Source organism: Musca vetustissima, unplaced genomic scaffold (assembly GCF_032173495.1).
Source record: "Musca vetustissima isolate MV318-11 ecotype Yass unplaced genomic scaffold, APGP_CSIRO_Mvet_v1 utg3452, whole genome shotgun sequence".
Taxonomy (NCBI): Eukaryota; Metazoa; Arthropoda; class Insecta; order Diptera; family Muscidae; genus Musca; species Musca vetustissima.
In genome coordinates this window covers 1-16,774 of record NW_026878626.1, presented here as the reverse complement: position 1 = coordinate 16,774, position 16,774 = coordinate 1, and the positions used below count along the sequence as shown (strand labels likewise).

At 38.2% G+C, this 16,774-nt stretch overlaps 1 protein-coding gene across 1 annotated transcript in view; it reads left to right on the top strand.

The window, feature by feature from the left end:
• Positions 1-7,451, top strand: part of LOC133323417 (sushi, von Willebrand factor type A, EGF and pentraxin domain-containing protein 1) — a 217,536-nt gene extending 210,085 nt beyond the window's left edge. The window contains exons 12-14 of the mRNA XM_061532345.1: positions 6,166-6,284; positions 6,361-6,520; positions 6,578-7,451. Coding sequence (XP_061388329.1) covers positions 6,166-6,284; positions 6,361-6,520; positions 6,578-7,451 — 1,153 coding nt within the window. The remainder of the gene's footprint in view (positions 1-6,165; positions 6,285-6,360; positions 6,521-6,577) is intronic.
• Positions 7,452-16,774: the final 9,323 nt, after the last annotated feature.

Below are 16,774 nucleotides of genomic sequence, written 5' to 3'. Positions count from 1 at the left end.
AAGGGTTAGCGTACCTTCTGGTGCCAAGTAGCGTAACAATGTTGCGTTTGCTATGTGAGACATGCATGCTTCAAACGCCTTTTCGGCTTCAGCAGACCAGATGACCTTTGTTGTGTCACACTTTTTATTACCACTTACCAACTGCTGTAAACATCCTGATGTTTTGTTGCGTGGTCTAAGACCTTCGCTCCTAATTGTATGACCTAAAAATTCTAGTTTGGTTTGACCAATTTTTTGCTGGCGTTTATGGTCAGGTTTCCTTTGCGTAAGCGGTCAAAGACTTCACACACGTGTTGCTCCTCGCTACTTGAAAAAACCAAAATATCGTCGATGTAGGCAAATGTACAATCCAAGCCTCGAAAAAGTTCGTCGATGTATCGCTGGAATGTTTGGGCTGCATTCCGCAGACTAAATGTCATTTATAGAATTTCCAGATTAAATGAAACCTTTTACAAATTAAATGAAACCTTTTCCAAATTAAACGAAACCTTTTCCAAATTAAATGAAACCTTTTGAAAATTAAATGAAACATTTTCCAATTGGAATGAAACCTTTTACAAATGGAATGAAACTTTTTACAAATGGAATGAAACTTTTTACAAATGGAATGAAACTTTTTGCAATTTGAATGAAACTTTTTCTAAATTAAATGAAACCTTTATTCTTATCCAAGGAAATATAAGAATAAGAATATTAACAAATATAGTTGTATGGCTATGTAATTAACATAAATATTCTTTAATTCGGTGTGATTTTATTTCATATCTTTACTACATAAAACTGAATAAATAGTAATACAAACTGGGGTATTTCTTGACATTTTAATAAATAAATATTTTAGAAGAAGAATTGGATACACAGTCCTAAATGCGAAATACATATTTAATTTAATAAATTGTAGATGATAAGGTAACTGCTTATCTTAATGAAGGGGTTCCCGACTTGCAGCTTGTGGGATTTTCAAAACCATGTCCATAACGTAGTTAGAACAATCTTGCCGAGTAAGCTGTAGAATACTTCGCTCGATTACATCAACAATGTTATGTTCCATTGAAACGTCACACAGCTCAGCTCTTGCGCATACTTTTATTTTTGAAAATGGATTTTCGATTGGATTTAGCATTGGAGAATAATAGTACGTTTACATTTTATCGGATTTCGTTAATTTCTTTGCATATATCTCAAATAAATTCTCAAAAAGTAGATTAACCCGGTAAAAACTTCTAATGTATTTGCCGTTTAAGGCGGTAAGAATTTAAGGTTGCATCTTTTGGATTCGACCAAATTTTTTATGTCATGTCGCTTGTGTATTTGAGCGTTATCCATTATCAAGAACTAATTTTCCAACTCTGGCTTGATTTTCTCCAAAAGATTTTCTATAAATAATTTAAATCTTTCTGCATTGACACTGGAATTAGAAATGATTATGTGATGTACAACTGCCGCGTTGTTTATTGCTGCAATTTGAGTGACATTACGACCTCTGACCGTAGGCAACACAATGTGTGCTCTTTTCCTTGTCTTGAACGGGCTTGGGTTCTTCGTAGGTGAAGATTAAATACACACTCATCAATGAATTTATTAAAATGTCAAGAAATACTCCAGTTTGTATTACTATTTATTTAGTTTTATATAGTAAAGATATTAAATAAAATCACACCGAATTAAATAATATTTATGTTAATTACATAGCCCTACAACTATATTTGTTAATATTCATTGATTTAATTTTCAAATATTGATTTAAAATTACTGGACATATTATATTTCCTTGGATAAGAATGAAGGTTTCATTTAATTTGGAAAAAGTTTTATTCCATTTGCAAAAAGTTTCATTCCATTTGTAAAAGGTTTCATTCCAATTGGAAAAGGTTGCATTTAATTTGCAAAAGGTTTCATTTAATTTGGAAAAGGTTTCGTTTAATTTGGAAAAGGTTTAATTTAATCTGGAAATGGTATACATAGACCGAAAGGTGTTGATATGGCAGTTATTGGTATGTCGTCTGGCTCTATCGGGATTTGGTGGTAGGCTCGCTGTAGGTCAATGGCTGAAAAAAACCGTTTACCATGCGGAATGTTTGCAAAGTCGTGATGAAATGGGATTGCATACCGACCCGGTATAGTCTGTGCGTTGAGTGCCCGGTAATCTCTACACGGCCTCCACTCACCATTCTCTTTCTTTACAAGATGTAGTGGGATCGCCCATTGTCTTTTCGACGGTCTGTAACAGCAACGTACACACGATTTCATTTCGGGGGGGCCCGGTAGTACAAAATGAAAAAATTCGCTGTTGCAGACATAAATTTACTGTGAAAAAATTTCATTTCGGGAGGCCCCGGGCCGCCCCCCTGCGTACGTCCTTGGCCTGTAAATACCCTTCTCCATCAGGAACTGAAACTCTTTCTTCGCGACTTCCAGTCGTTCTCCTACCAGTCGTCGTGGTCTAGCAAACACTGGTGCACCTGAAGTTGTGATGAAATGTGTAGTTTTCGATTCTATGGGATTTCTATTAGAATTCAACACGGTTAAATCTCCATGGCTTAAGTCTAGTTTAGGGGCTCCACCCGGATCGCTTTGAAATTTTTGCCGTAAGTAGTCCTCGTTGTGCTGATTACAGTGATATATATTTTATGTGAGGAAATGCATACTTCCCGAGATATGGGCCTTGAAAGTTTGGAATATACCTTGGTTAAAACGGCCGTTTTACTAATGCCACCAACGCAATATGGGGATCATTTTAAAGGGTTTGAATAGTGCTTAAAAAATAAATAAAGTATATCATTGTAAATTATATAATATTAACTAAAATTGAAATAAAAAACATTTGGATTGCGTAGCCATGTATGCGCCTGTCCATAGGTGAAAGTCTTAAGCCCCGGCCGAAGGCCGGCTACTTAGAAAACTTTGAATTTGATTTGAAAATTGCTCTTAAAAAAGGATTTGGATTGCGTAGCCATGTATGCGCCTGTCCATAGGTGAAAGTCTTAAGCCCCGGCCGAAGGCCGGCTACTTAAAAAACCTTGAATTTGATTTGAAAATTGCTCTTAAAAAAGGATTTAGATTGCGTAGCCATGTATGCGTCTGTCCATAGGTGAAAGTTTTAAGCCCCGGCCGAAGGCCGGCTACTTAAAAAACTTGAATTTGATTTGAAAATTGCTCTAAAAAAAGGTTTTGGATTGCGTAGCCATGTATGCGCCTGTCCATAGGTGAAAGACTTAAGCACCGGCCGAAGGCCGGCTACATAAAAAACCTTAAATTTGATTTGAAAATTGCTCTTAAAAAGGATTTGGATTGCGTAGCCATGTATGCGCCTGTCCATAGGTGAAAGTCTTAAGCCCCGGCCGAAGGCCTGCTACTTAAAAAAAACCTAAATTTGATTTGGAAATTGCTCTTAAAAAAGGATTTGGATTGCGTAGCCATGTATGCGTCTGTCCATAGTTGAAAGTCTTAAGCCCCGGCCGAAGGCCGGCTACTTAAAAAACCTTAAATTTGATTTGAAAATTGCTCTTAAAAAAGGATTTGTATTGGGTAGCCATGTGTGCGCCTGTCCATAGATGAAAGTCTTAAGCCCCGGCCGAAGGCCGGCTACTTAAAAAAACCTAAATTTGATTTGGAAATTGCTCTTAAAAAAGGATTTGGATTGCGTAGCCATGTATGCGCCTGTCCATAGGTGAAAGTCTTAAGCCCCGGCCGAAGGCCGTCTACTTAAATAACCTTAAATTTGATTTGAAAATTGCTCTTAAAAAAGGATTTGGATTGCGTAGCCATGTATGCGCATTCGTTGTAAGCTTTAAAATGATACCCATATTGCCTTTGTGACATTACTAAAACGGCCGTTTTAATCAAGATATGCTCCGAACTTTCAAGGCCCATATCTCGGGAAGTATACATTTCCCCCACATAAAAGCGATCCGAGTGGAGCCCCTAAACTAGACTTGTTCCATTCCCTTTACTTTCTGACATTGTTTTGAGATCAAGTAATTTACCTCTTTTCATGTCAACAAGCAAATCATATGTTTTCAAAAAATCAGAGCCAATGATTGCACAATTGAGGTCAGCAACATAAAAATTCCATACAAAATTCCGGCGCAAACCAAGTGACAGATGTAATCGCCGTTGCCCATATGTTCTGATGGATGACCCGTTTGCTGCATAGAAGTTTGTAGACATATGTTTTTTGCGTTTGTCGGCTGTAGTGGGTGGAATTACTGATAAGTCTGCGCCGGTATCTATTAAAAACTTGATGCATGTGTTGTTGTCGCAAATGATGAGGCGAGCAATTTGAAGAAAATCTTTGTCAGTACCGCCCGAGGAGTCTGACAATTGTACTAGTTTTTTGCATGGTTGGTTGAAAAAGTACAAGGGGGTCGGCACTTCTGAGCGTTGTTACCAAATGTCTTATGATACCAACATTGTTGTGGGAATTCATCAGTACATTTTTCTGCGGATCGTCCATCCGTGTTTTTGACCTGCGGTTATTGGATCTGCTGCGATAACGTCTCCCGCCAAATTTCACAAGTTTGTTCAATTGGTCTTCGATTCGCTGATTACGAACCTTCAAATCACCATCAGCTAGATTGTGTGCAACGGCAGCCACATGCCGATACCCGGATACTTCAATAATTTTGTCTGCTAGCTTTGCCAACTCGGGTAGCTCCGCATTTGAATTAATTTTACATTTTGCCAAACTCTTGAGTTCGTTCAGCAGTTGTGAAGGCCGCTTGTCACCCAAATCGATTTCAGAAATCAATTTCTGTATTTTCTTCTTCTATCGCAGTACCGCTCGATGATGCATGACTAGGTGGTTGTAGTTATCTGTTTCTGGGGGATTAATAATGGCATCGGATATCTGGGTTAAAACTCCACTTTCGACAGCTGCAACGACTGTAATGAACTTGGATAAGTCGCCGTTTTTGCCGGCAATGCCAAATTGAGCATCGATTTGGATAAACCATACTGCTTCGGCCAGAAAGGTGGTACTTTGACGGCTACTCTGTTCACGATGGTGTTGTGTTCCGGCGACGACGATAAATTATGGGATTGCGGAATTGTATTCCCTTGCGCTGCTGTGCCATTCCCTTCCATTGTATTGAAAGTTTATTAGTAGTCGGGGTCACCAATTGTGTTTACACTTTTGCCGGCAATGCCAAATTGAGCATCGATTTGGATAAACCATACTGCTTCGGCCAGAAAGGTGGTACTTTGACGGCTACTCTGTTCACGATGGTGTTGTGTTCCGGCGACGACGATAAATTATGGGATTGCGGAATTGTATTCCCTTGCGCTGCTGTGCCATTCCCTTCCATTGTATTGAAAGTTTATTAGTAGTCGGGGTCACCAATTGTGTAAACAGAGTTGAGGTTAGGTCGATGATACTTAAAACCTATAAATGAAACACATTGTTTCTTCAACTCTCTGATACCTACTAGGTCGAATCTCCATGTTATATATTACAATGAGCATATTACAATATGTAGTTGTGCGTTATAGCACTAACATATATACATTATATATATTATTTCATCGTTGCAACGATGAAATAATATATATAATGTTGTAACAAAGAGTATTAATAAAGATAAATTTAACAGTAAGTATAATTTGAAATACTGATATTATTATAAGAGGCCACAAACTCATTAACTGGCGAACCACTTAATGTTCGCTTCAGTAGTTAATAAGTTTATACACATTTTTTGGGTAAATACTCGGTTATTTACCAAAGTATTTACCCACGTCTTCAAAGTAACGTAAAACCAAGGTGTATTTAATAAGGTGTATGCATCAGCTACAACAACTAACATTTTACAAAAACAACATTGCTGTTATAGAAATTAAATTGTCATGTTGACAATTAGTTTTTGGCAAAAATAACCAAAAAGAGTTATCCATTTATTTTTTAATTTTAATAATTAACCATTAATTTTTTATTTTCGACATGTATTATGTGTCAAATTATGAGTTTCGAAATCGAAACTCATAATTTGACCCCTGAATTGAGTTTTCGTGTGACATTAGTATTGCTTTTTACCAACAAATGTCTATGTGATTGTTGATTTCGATTGTTGTACAGCAACACTTCCTCTTATTAAAGCGACATTCCAACTTTCATTTGTGTACCTATTTAACTTTGAATGTATATATAAAAAAACGGTATATTTTTAGGTGTACTGATATTGGAAAATTTGAACTAGTTGGAAGCATTGAACGCACATGTATTCATTCAGAATGGACAGGAGTAAAACCTCAATGTTTTGGCCTTAACCAGGAAAATGACTATGCGAGTAAGTATAGAAAATTTATATTTTGCAAAACTAAATTTATATAATTATTAATTCAAAGACATTAATATATTTTCAGTGGAAAAGGCCCCAACAATACTATTTCGACGACATAATGGTCCCATTGCCCAAAGCAATGATGGTAAACTTATTGTATATCCCGGAACAACTTTGCATATGGAATGTTTATGGATGCGTCGTTTCGGTAATCCGAAATGGTCAGTTAGCCACGATTACAAGTATGTTAACGCCAAATATCTCCTTCCTCTTATTTCACGTTAATATATTTGTTATAGAAATTATTCCGAAGGCTGGGTAACTGAAGAGGGTCGTGATCCTACGCTTGAATACCGTCTTACAATAGCAGATGCGCAGACCGATGATTCTGGTATATATTCTTGTGAAACCCCAGCCAGACACAAACATTCTGTTGAAATTGTGGTCAAAAGTATTAACTGTCCCGAAATACCAACACGACGTGGCCTTATTGTAAGCACGAATGAAACAAAACTCAGCGTACGAGTTTTGCTTTCTTGTTCCAATGGGAATTCTTTGATCGGATCATCTGAACTATTTTGCCTTCCAAGTGGTAATTGGAGCGCTCCATTACCAGTGTGTGAAAGCGTTGAATGCGGTGATATTCCACTACCCAATAACATAACATCGCCACGAGTATCGGTTCTTTCCCGTGAAGTTGGTGGGCGCGCTGCATTTTCATGCCCGTCAGGATATGGTTTAAGAGGACCCTCAGAGTCAATATGTATGCCATCCGGTGAGTGGGCAACGCCGTTCCCAACGTGTGTTGAAGTGCAATGCGAAAATCCAGGAGCTCCACAAAATGGCTACGCCCAAGGCACGCCACCGTATAGAGCTGGGGATGTAGTTCAATTTAATTGCAATCCCGAATATATGATGCAGGGTCAACCCATTATCGCATGTCAAGACAATGGACGATGGTCTGGAGGTCTTCCTAAATGCGTTCAAGCATGTTCATATCCCGGCACTGCTATTAGCGGACATATGTCATCAGTTCAATTTTATTATGCCATTGGAGAAAGCATTACGTTTACATGCGATGCTGGCCTTGAGTTGCGTGGTCCCAAAATGGTGAAATGTTTAAAAAATGGCAAATGGTCAGGAGCTATTCCTCAGTGTGTGGCACTTGATTAGATAAATATCAAATTAACATATTTTATCCGAATTCAATAAAATATTTAAATTTTAACTCTAATTCTGGGTTTTATATTTACTTGATTTATTTGGTTTGTTTTATCGCAATGGGGGAAATCGATTTCCACTAAAATTATTCAATTTGTTAGTTTTTAAGATTGCCAAAGATGATGCACAATTGGAATATACCATCACTTGCCACCGGACCTCCAATTTAAGGATAATGATTTTTTGGATATTTGGCAACTTCGGCTAATTCTGATGTAGGCATTTACCTATGACACCTATAACTAATAAAACAAGTTTCCGACATACAAACCTTAAAATGATTTGTCAGCGGGGGGATATGAAGGCTCTAAGAGAAAACTAAAGTCTTGCCCCAGAATCTAATCTATACTATATAATATTGAAAAAAATAATTTGTGTGTAATAATTTGTCAGCCTGCTAAACTAAAACTAAACAGTTAGTGTTCATAAAAAATGATCTGCTCGGCTTCATTCTTTTTATTTTATGATCACTTCACATTTATGCATTTCATAAGTGATGTTCAAGTGGTTTTATGATAAGTGGCTAATGCAGTCACAAGATCTGTGTGTGTGCGCTGATAATAAAGAGTCAATAGAAATCCACACACAAAGATATTAGATGTAAACAAATGAACGCAACCCTCATGTGCACTGTAAGAATTGATAGATGTTATGTGTTTAAGATTGGGCTAAGTTAGATTAGTTTATGTAGTACTTAAGTCAGAATATTTCATAAATAAATTAGAGTTGAAACTACAATCGAACTATAAGGTTGGTTTCAACATCTCACTTCTCTTAACATTCAGTGTTCCGGTACACATAGATTAAAAAATAGTTTAGTGTTACTACGGAGCGCAACGAAATTCGTAGTGTACCGCTGTCGGAACACTAAAAATCGTATTTTGCCGCGGTCGGAGCATAGTTGGTTTGTGATCTGAAAATTAATTATTTTGTTCGACAATGCCTACTTGTATAAGATACACACATACCCTGTACAACAGTGTGGTGAAGGGTATAAAAGGTTGTCTAGTGAAAATTCAATCTGATGCTAACTCGTAATTGAAAATTCCATTGGTTTGCATTTTGGCTGTTAAACGATTGCGCTGATCGGAAAAAATTTCTTGCATTGGTGAAAACAACAAATAATTTCCATAAGTCAACGAAAATCATAAAACTGAAGAATATTCAAAATATGGATATATGAAAGTATATTCTGGGAATCATGGTACCTGTATGTGGTTTTGTAATATGTATCCCAAAATCATAAAACTATTTATTTCGGAATATAGGTGTAATTTGTACACTTGCATTCATGAATGAACAGCCAATTATATTATTCTACCCATAATTCTGATATTTATTACTTAGGTGGCTTGATACAGAACGGTTGTTCCAAAAGCCGAGCTTAAAAAAAGATTTCCAAGCGCTTCGGTCTTGTGCGCATCTCCTCCAATTTGAAAGACCACGTTCCAAGATGTTGTTTTCTACTTGGTCTCTCCATCTAATTCGTTGCCTTCCCCTTCTGCGGGAACCATCAGCAGGCTCACTTTTATATGCCTTTTGAGCTAGGCCATTCCCATTCTTTCGCACAACATGGCCTAGCCACCGTAGTCGCTGCAGCTCAATACGACTGACTATGTCCATCTCCGCGTATAAATTGTAAAGTTCGTGGTTCATTCGACGCCGATATTCACCGCCGACGCAGATCGGCCCGTAAATCTTTCGGAGAATTTTTCTTTCAAACACCTTAAGAGCTGCCTCATCTGCTTGCGCAAGTACCCATGCTTCAGATCCATATAACAGCACGGGTAGTATCAGCGTCTTGTAAAGTGTGAGTTTGGTCTGGCGGGAGGTGGCCCTGTTTCTAAACTGCTTACTTAGACCATAGTTACATCTGTTAGTCATCACAATCCTTCTCCGAATTTCAAAACTGATGTCATTCGTTGTATTAATGGCGGTACCAAGGTATATAAAATCTTTAACTAACTCGAAGCTGTAGTTCTCAAGTTCCACAGTTGGTCCAAGTCTACTGGACGTCTTGCGCGTTGATACCATCAGCTTGGTCTTCTCGCCGTTTACTGGCAAACTCACTTTGGCAGACTCTCTCAATTTATTCAAACGTGGCTGTTACCGCTCGCAATGTGCGACCCTTTATATCGATGTCATTGGCGTAGGCGAGTAACCTGTATTGTTTGGTGTACAGAGTGCCATTTCTGTTTACCTTTGCATCTCGTATGACCTTTTCCAGCAGGATGTAAAAAAGATCACACGACAAATTGTCACCTTGCCTGAATCCTCGTTCGATATTGAAGGGATCCGATAGGCCCTTTCCGACTTTAACTGATGACCTTGTGCCACTTAATGTTATCGTGCATAGCCGTATTAATTTTGCAGGAGTGCCAAACGTAGACATGGCTTTAAACACCTCTGAACGGATAGGGCTGTCGAATGCGGCTTTATAGTCGACGAATAGGTTGTTGTTGTAGCAGTTTTTAAGATTTGTATATTTTCTGTTTAAATTTCCTCCATTTCTGTCTCCAGATTTCTGTCTGGCTGTAACCACAGATCTTCCAGAGTAAGGTGAGTAGATTTGGCTGGGCAATTGAATAAGTACAGTGTGGTATGAGGGCCCGTACCACATGCTGGGCAAACATCCTTCACCTGGTCATCAATCCGTACCCAATACGAATTGAGCCGACTACACCGTCCAGAACGTAACTGGGCCAAACTACTCTGGTTTGTCTGGGCAGCTGACGTTCTTCAGCTGCTATGAGCTCAGAGGACGGCATTTACTTTGTATCCGTTCAGCGCTGCGGCTACTGCATCTGTATGAATGGCATTCACACCTGCTCGATAGGCAACTTGATCTAGAGGCTCCCTTTTGTATCGTTGGACCTCTCTCTCTAGATCATGCAGATCCTTCCTGACACGCCTGATTGGGGGAGTCCTATCCACCATATGATGGTTGGGATGATTGTCCCTGAAACACTCGAGCAGGTACTGCAACTCTGACGTAAGGGAAGGATCTTCGTCTCCTCATGAAGATGGTCCACTGGTGTCATGAGAAGGCACCCTGTCGCAGTCCTCAGGGCGGCATTCTGACAGGTCTGAATACTTCTCCATTGCGTATCACTGGAATTCGCAGACCACACTGGAACCGCAAAGCTAGCCACAGACCGACCTATCGCTTTGTAAGAGGTCAACAAGGTTTCCTTATCTGCGCCCCAAGTGCTGCCGGAAAGCGACTTGAGGACCTTGTTCCTACTTTCAACTTATAGCAGATATCTGTGGTTTGCGCGGACGATTTGAACATACTGTCGAATGTGACCCCGAGTATTTTGGGGTAGTCGGTGGCCGGAATTGTATGCCCCTCGACCTGGCACATTCAACGGCATTCTCATCTCCTCAGTCCATGTGGTAAATAGTGTGGCTGACGATGAGATAGGAGTTCAACCTCACACATATGGCCTCAACAATGGGACACGACGCCATGATCGCACAATCATCTGCATATGTAACGATTTCTATGCCGTCCGGAGGGCTTGGAATACCAGAAAGGTAGAGGTTAAACAGTTCCGGAGAAATCACTCCACCCTATGGAACTCCCAGTTTAACTCTACGGGGGTTGGACTTTTTGTTCCGGAACACCACTTACGACTGTCGTCCACACATATAATTGATTATCCAACGTTTCAAACTCGGCCAGAGGGAAGTGCTCTCAATGTCCTTAACAGCGTGGCATGGTTGACAGTATCAAAGGCCTTTGATAGGTCAAGCGCTACCAACACTGTTCTATCGCACGGCCGGTTCTGGTTAAGTCCTCTACTTATATGCGTGGAAATGGCATGCAACGCTGTTGTACTGTGTTACTTACGGATTCCATGTTGATGATCCGCAACTGGATAGCTTTCTCTAATGCTGGGGAGGAGTAAAGCCTCAAGGGTCTTCGCTACTGGCGACAAAAGTGAAATCGGCCTGTAAGATTCACCTTTGCTGTCATCCTTTCCCGGCTTCAGTAGCGGGACCACCCTACCCATTGTCCAGGCTTCGGGGACGACGTGGGTGGCTATCGACAGGTTGAGAACGTTGGTCAAGTACTCGACTCCTGGCTCGTCCAGCTGCTTCAGCATACACATAGATATTCCATCAGGGCCCAACGCTTTAGATGACTTCGCGTTACGGATGACACATGCAACATCACCCATCGTAAACTGTGGTGGTACCTCCTGGGCTGGAAGAGATCTTATACGACGAAGTACTCTTCTCTTCGCCCTGTCGCTCTCAGATGCTCGACGAACTGTCGGTTAAAATAACTAGCGCATCTCTTCGGATCAGTCACAGTTTCGTAGTTAAATGTGACTGAGGTCCTATCATCCTTCTTACCAGGGTTCGAGAGCGACTTAACCGTTGCCCACCGTTTACTTACTCCGGTACCAATGTTGCAACTCTTCAGGTGCTCCAACCATTTATTCCTCTTGTGTTCCGCGACTAATCTGCTGACCTCCAACGTAAGTTCCCTGACCCTGGGATCTGCTGGGTTAGATCGACGGAGCTCATCACGCTCGTTTGCTAGACCAACTGCTTTTGCTGGGAAATGAGGTCTCATTTCGGGTATTCGACCAGCAGGTATAAATCTAGCAGCTGTGATGATGCCTCGGAATTTCCTTTCTGCTACCCGTACTTCAGAAGGAATGGAAAGTTATCTGAAGGTTGGTGAACTCTCTGAATCCTTGCCAGTTGGCTTTCCTATGGTTAAGGAAAGTGCGGCGTTCAGAGATGACGAACTCCGGCGGTCTGCTAATGGAGAAGATTATGGGAAGGTGGTCTGAGCCAAGAGAAATGACGGGCTGTCAGCTGACGTCATTTATCATACCTGGTGACACAATGGTTATATCTGGCGAACTGTGACAATCTCCCCTTATTCTGGTGGGGGCATCCTCATTTACCGCGCATAACGTGGAGCTATCAATTTGCTCTGGCAGCACTGTTCCCCTCTGGTCATTACCTAAGACGGAATGCCACGACTCGTGGTGGGCATTGAAGTCCCCTAGCACCAGACGGTTATTGCCCTCCAATAGAAAACTAATGTTGGGCAAATAACGCGGTGCATGGCTATTAATCGGCGGTATGTACACGTTAAGCACCTCTACCTCGGCAGAACCACATTTAACTGCTACACCCATACATTCTATGTATCACTAGAGTCAAGCTCAAGCGAGATAGGCCTGTATTGGACAGAGTGGTGCATAAGGAATGCTAGGCCTCCACCTCCACTTCTGTTGCGATCCTTCCTCAGAACGTTGTAACCATCACAACGCTGTAGGCTACAATTTTCATTTTGGTTTCCTGCACCGCCGCCACCATTTACATCTCACAGACACTGACCTGTGATGAATGATGTTATGGCAAACCGAACAGAACAATGGTCCGGGGTTTTGTTCGATCCCGGCACGGACCAAAAGAATCCGGACCTCACCTGACCTCATCATGGCTAGGTGGTATACACTCTATACCATCATCTCTTATTCGCTCTGGGGCATCTTTTTCATTGCCACTCTTTGATACCAGAAGCTTTTCAAAATGCTCCTTCCAGATCCTAAACACGCTGTCTGTATCTGTCATCAGTTTTCCTTTTTCAGTTTTTACCAAAACCTTCGGTTTTATATTTTACTCGTTGGTAAAATTTCCGGACTTCAATCTGACTCCTGCACATCTCGATTTGCTCACGCTCACGTTTTTTTTGTTCTTTCTTCTTTTTCTGAAAACACGTTTCTCCTCTCTCCTTTTCTCCCGATAATTCTCCACCACATTTCCGTGTTGTGTTACATTGCACCCATGATGCAATAATAACATAGGTGCCCAAAATTAAAATGCGTTAGTATGTGTGAGAGAAAACAGAACAGTACTGAAAAAAATTGTGTGTACATTTTTGTGGTCGGGAAAATTTTTTGATGCATTTAATTTTTGTTATTATATAAATTAAAAGCATTATTAAAAATGTTTTTATATCAATTACAAATTGTATATGTCACAATAATCAAATGAAGTTTATAAAGTAACATATACCGAGATAATCTATATATATAAAAATGGTGCCAAAAAATTTATACTAATTCATCAATTGAGATCGGATGGGTCGATTTGACTAAAAATTTCTTTCAGTTGTCGGTAATTACAGTGGGAAGGTTTTTATGAAAAAAAAAAATAGGAAAATCCGCGAAAATCTTGCAAAAATTATTTTAAAGAAACGGCTGGACCGATTTGACTTAAAGTTTCTGTTAGTAGTCTGCAATTGAAGTGGAAATGTTTTAATGAAAGAACATTTTGAGAAAAATCCGCGAAAAATGTTGCAAAATATATTTTGAAAGATATTAGCATTACCACACATTTTATATCGATCATTTATGATTTGACCTCTTCGTAGTTCTTCTTGGACATATTTTGGGTGAAAACGTGGCAGCGTATAATATCTTTAAGTAATTGTCATTTATTGAAAATTCTCAAAATATGTTAATTTTCTACAATCAATTGGATTGTCATTGCCTTGAAAAAAAACTATTGTATGTATATGAAAATAAATGTATATTTTCATTAGAGTTAAATTTAGTAAGAAAACATTATTTGCTCACGTTTTCCATAAAATCTATATTTATTATTTTGAAAATATAAGTTATGTTATGTGAAGCAATTTGCATGGTATGTATAGGTTGTGAAATTTTTCTTAAATAAAACATAGTAAGACATGGTAAAGTAAAAATTAAGCGGTTTCATTATGTGGAGCCTATACCAAAAATTATACCGGCAATTATGAGGGAAGTTGTATACCCTATGCGGAATACCGAATTAAAGGCAATTAACTTAATATTTTGTTACAACTTTCCAAGTACGTAAAATCGGACAAGGATGCTTAAAAATGCACAATAATGGAACAAATTGTTTTGCACTTATAAATACAACACATATCCCATGAGGGCCACTGACCGAAACATGATCGTGTCCTTAATAGGAAACAACAGCACGGATATTTTTGAGAAAAAACGCACAATACATAGACATATGTTTTTTTTATGTTTTAGTAAAAAGGAAAACGTCTATCAATATATTCAATATAGTTCAATGATGTTAGTATTTCGCGATATACGATTACAACAAATCACGAAGGTATTATTGAACATTTTCTTATATTGGGGAGGCAATTCCGCATTACACGATGTTTGTGTTTAACTTATATTTGCCTTTATGGTTTCTCAAATGTATTTTTATAGATGCAAAAAATGTTTGCATTGTGTATTGACTGTACCGATTTCACTCACGTTTTCCTTCGGCTGTTTGTGATTGCATTGGGAAGGGTTTTACGAAAAAATGTTGAAAAAACATAAAAAAGTCGGGAAATAGGAATAATCGAATGTTGTGTTAGTTAGATCGTGTATAACTAAAAAAACGTCTGCACCGATTTTGACGATTCAAAGGACTTATAAATCGTATGTGGTCAGAATAGGAAAATATGCAAACTATTTGTGAGATTCCGCCAAAACAAATATATAAAGTAACGTTTACAATTCCCCGGCAAACGTTGTTTTGCCTTAGATATAAGTATATTGTATTTTTAAACAAATTGTTAATTAGTTTTCAGATTGCCGTTATAGATTTGTATATCCGACGTTAACATTTTCCGATCTTTTTTTACTCTTAACTGTCAAAAATATATATAGAACCTATAACAAAAAATCATACAAATTAATATAGATAATCTAGCAACTAAATAATAAATTGTTAAATAATTCACTGAACTTATATATTAGCGGAATAATTGAGAATTCCCCTCATGTATGGATGAAATTATATACCACTAAACGATACAACATGTTTGTAATACCAACATTCAAGCCAAGCCCAATCTAAAATATTGCGAATTATATACTGATTTCAATAAAAAAGTCAAAAGGACAGTTAGACATGAACAACATTTCAATCTAATTATGAATACTTCAATAATGGACAAAATAAAAAAGTCAAAATATTGGGATGTATCAAAAATGTTTGGTGGAATAAGTTTAACCGATTAATATACAGAAATACCACACATACTCAAATGTGTTTTCGATAACTTCCTTAATATTTACCAAACCTATATTGATGCAATTTCGATAAGGCAAAACAACGTTTGCCGGGTCAGCTAGTATATTATAATATTAATAATAAATATTACGATAATTATCAAATATTTAATTCTTAAAAAAACAGCAATTATTCTATTGTTTTTAAAATAGTTTAAACATACAAAACGTATTTCTAATAATAAAATGAAAATCCAAAATATACTGAAACACTTTTATCCCTAAGTGTTATTTCGTTGAGTTTCTAGTTGTGTGGACACGACGTCGTGCGCGCACCCCAGCATGTGTTCATTCGTTGGCTGCCAAACAACGACTGACTGAAAGAGCATAACAATGAGTGTGAGTAGGCCAGAGTTGAACAAAACTAAATTGAGAGCATAGTTGGGCAGACGTGCACACCAGCGTTAATGCGTTCTCTTAACATTTTTTTATGTTAAAACAAACATTAATGACATTTTTTCCGAAATTTTTTTAATGAATTTATTTTTTGAACTTCTGTGGATATTATTTATGCTTTAAAAATATTAACTTTAATAAATTCCGAGGAATAATTCATGGTTTTATTTTCCCTTAAACATTTTTTTAAGAGAAATTTTGCCCACCATTGATTGAGAGTAAGTATGTGAGAGCGTAACTGAGAGATAATCAACAAAAATCACTGACGAAAAGAGACAAAAGGAGAATAAGTGTTTAGCAATCACCGCTATCGTACTATTTTGTGCATTAGTGGAGTAAGCAGCTACTTCAAAGCAATGAAGCCCATCAGTATACTTTAAAGCAGAGTTGAACAAAACTAAATTGAGAGTAAGTATGTGAGAGCGTAACTGAGAGATAATCAACAAAAATCACTGACGAAAAGAGACAAAAGGAGAATAAGTGTTTAGCAATCACCGCTATCGTACTATTTTGTGCATTAGTGCTTTAAAGCAGAGTTGAACAAAACTAAATTGAGAGTAAGTATGTGGGAGCGTAACTGAGAGATAATCAACAAAAATCACTGACGAAAAGAGACAAAAGGAGAATAAGTGTTTAGCAATCACCGCTGTCGTACTATTTTGTGCATTAGTGCTTTAAAGTATTGTTACGAATATAACTTTAGATTTAAGTTAATTTAGATGAATTCCGTTAATTTAAGAATTTGAATTGTAACGTAAATTTCTACTACGCAGTTTATTTGAA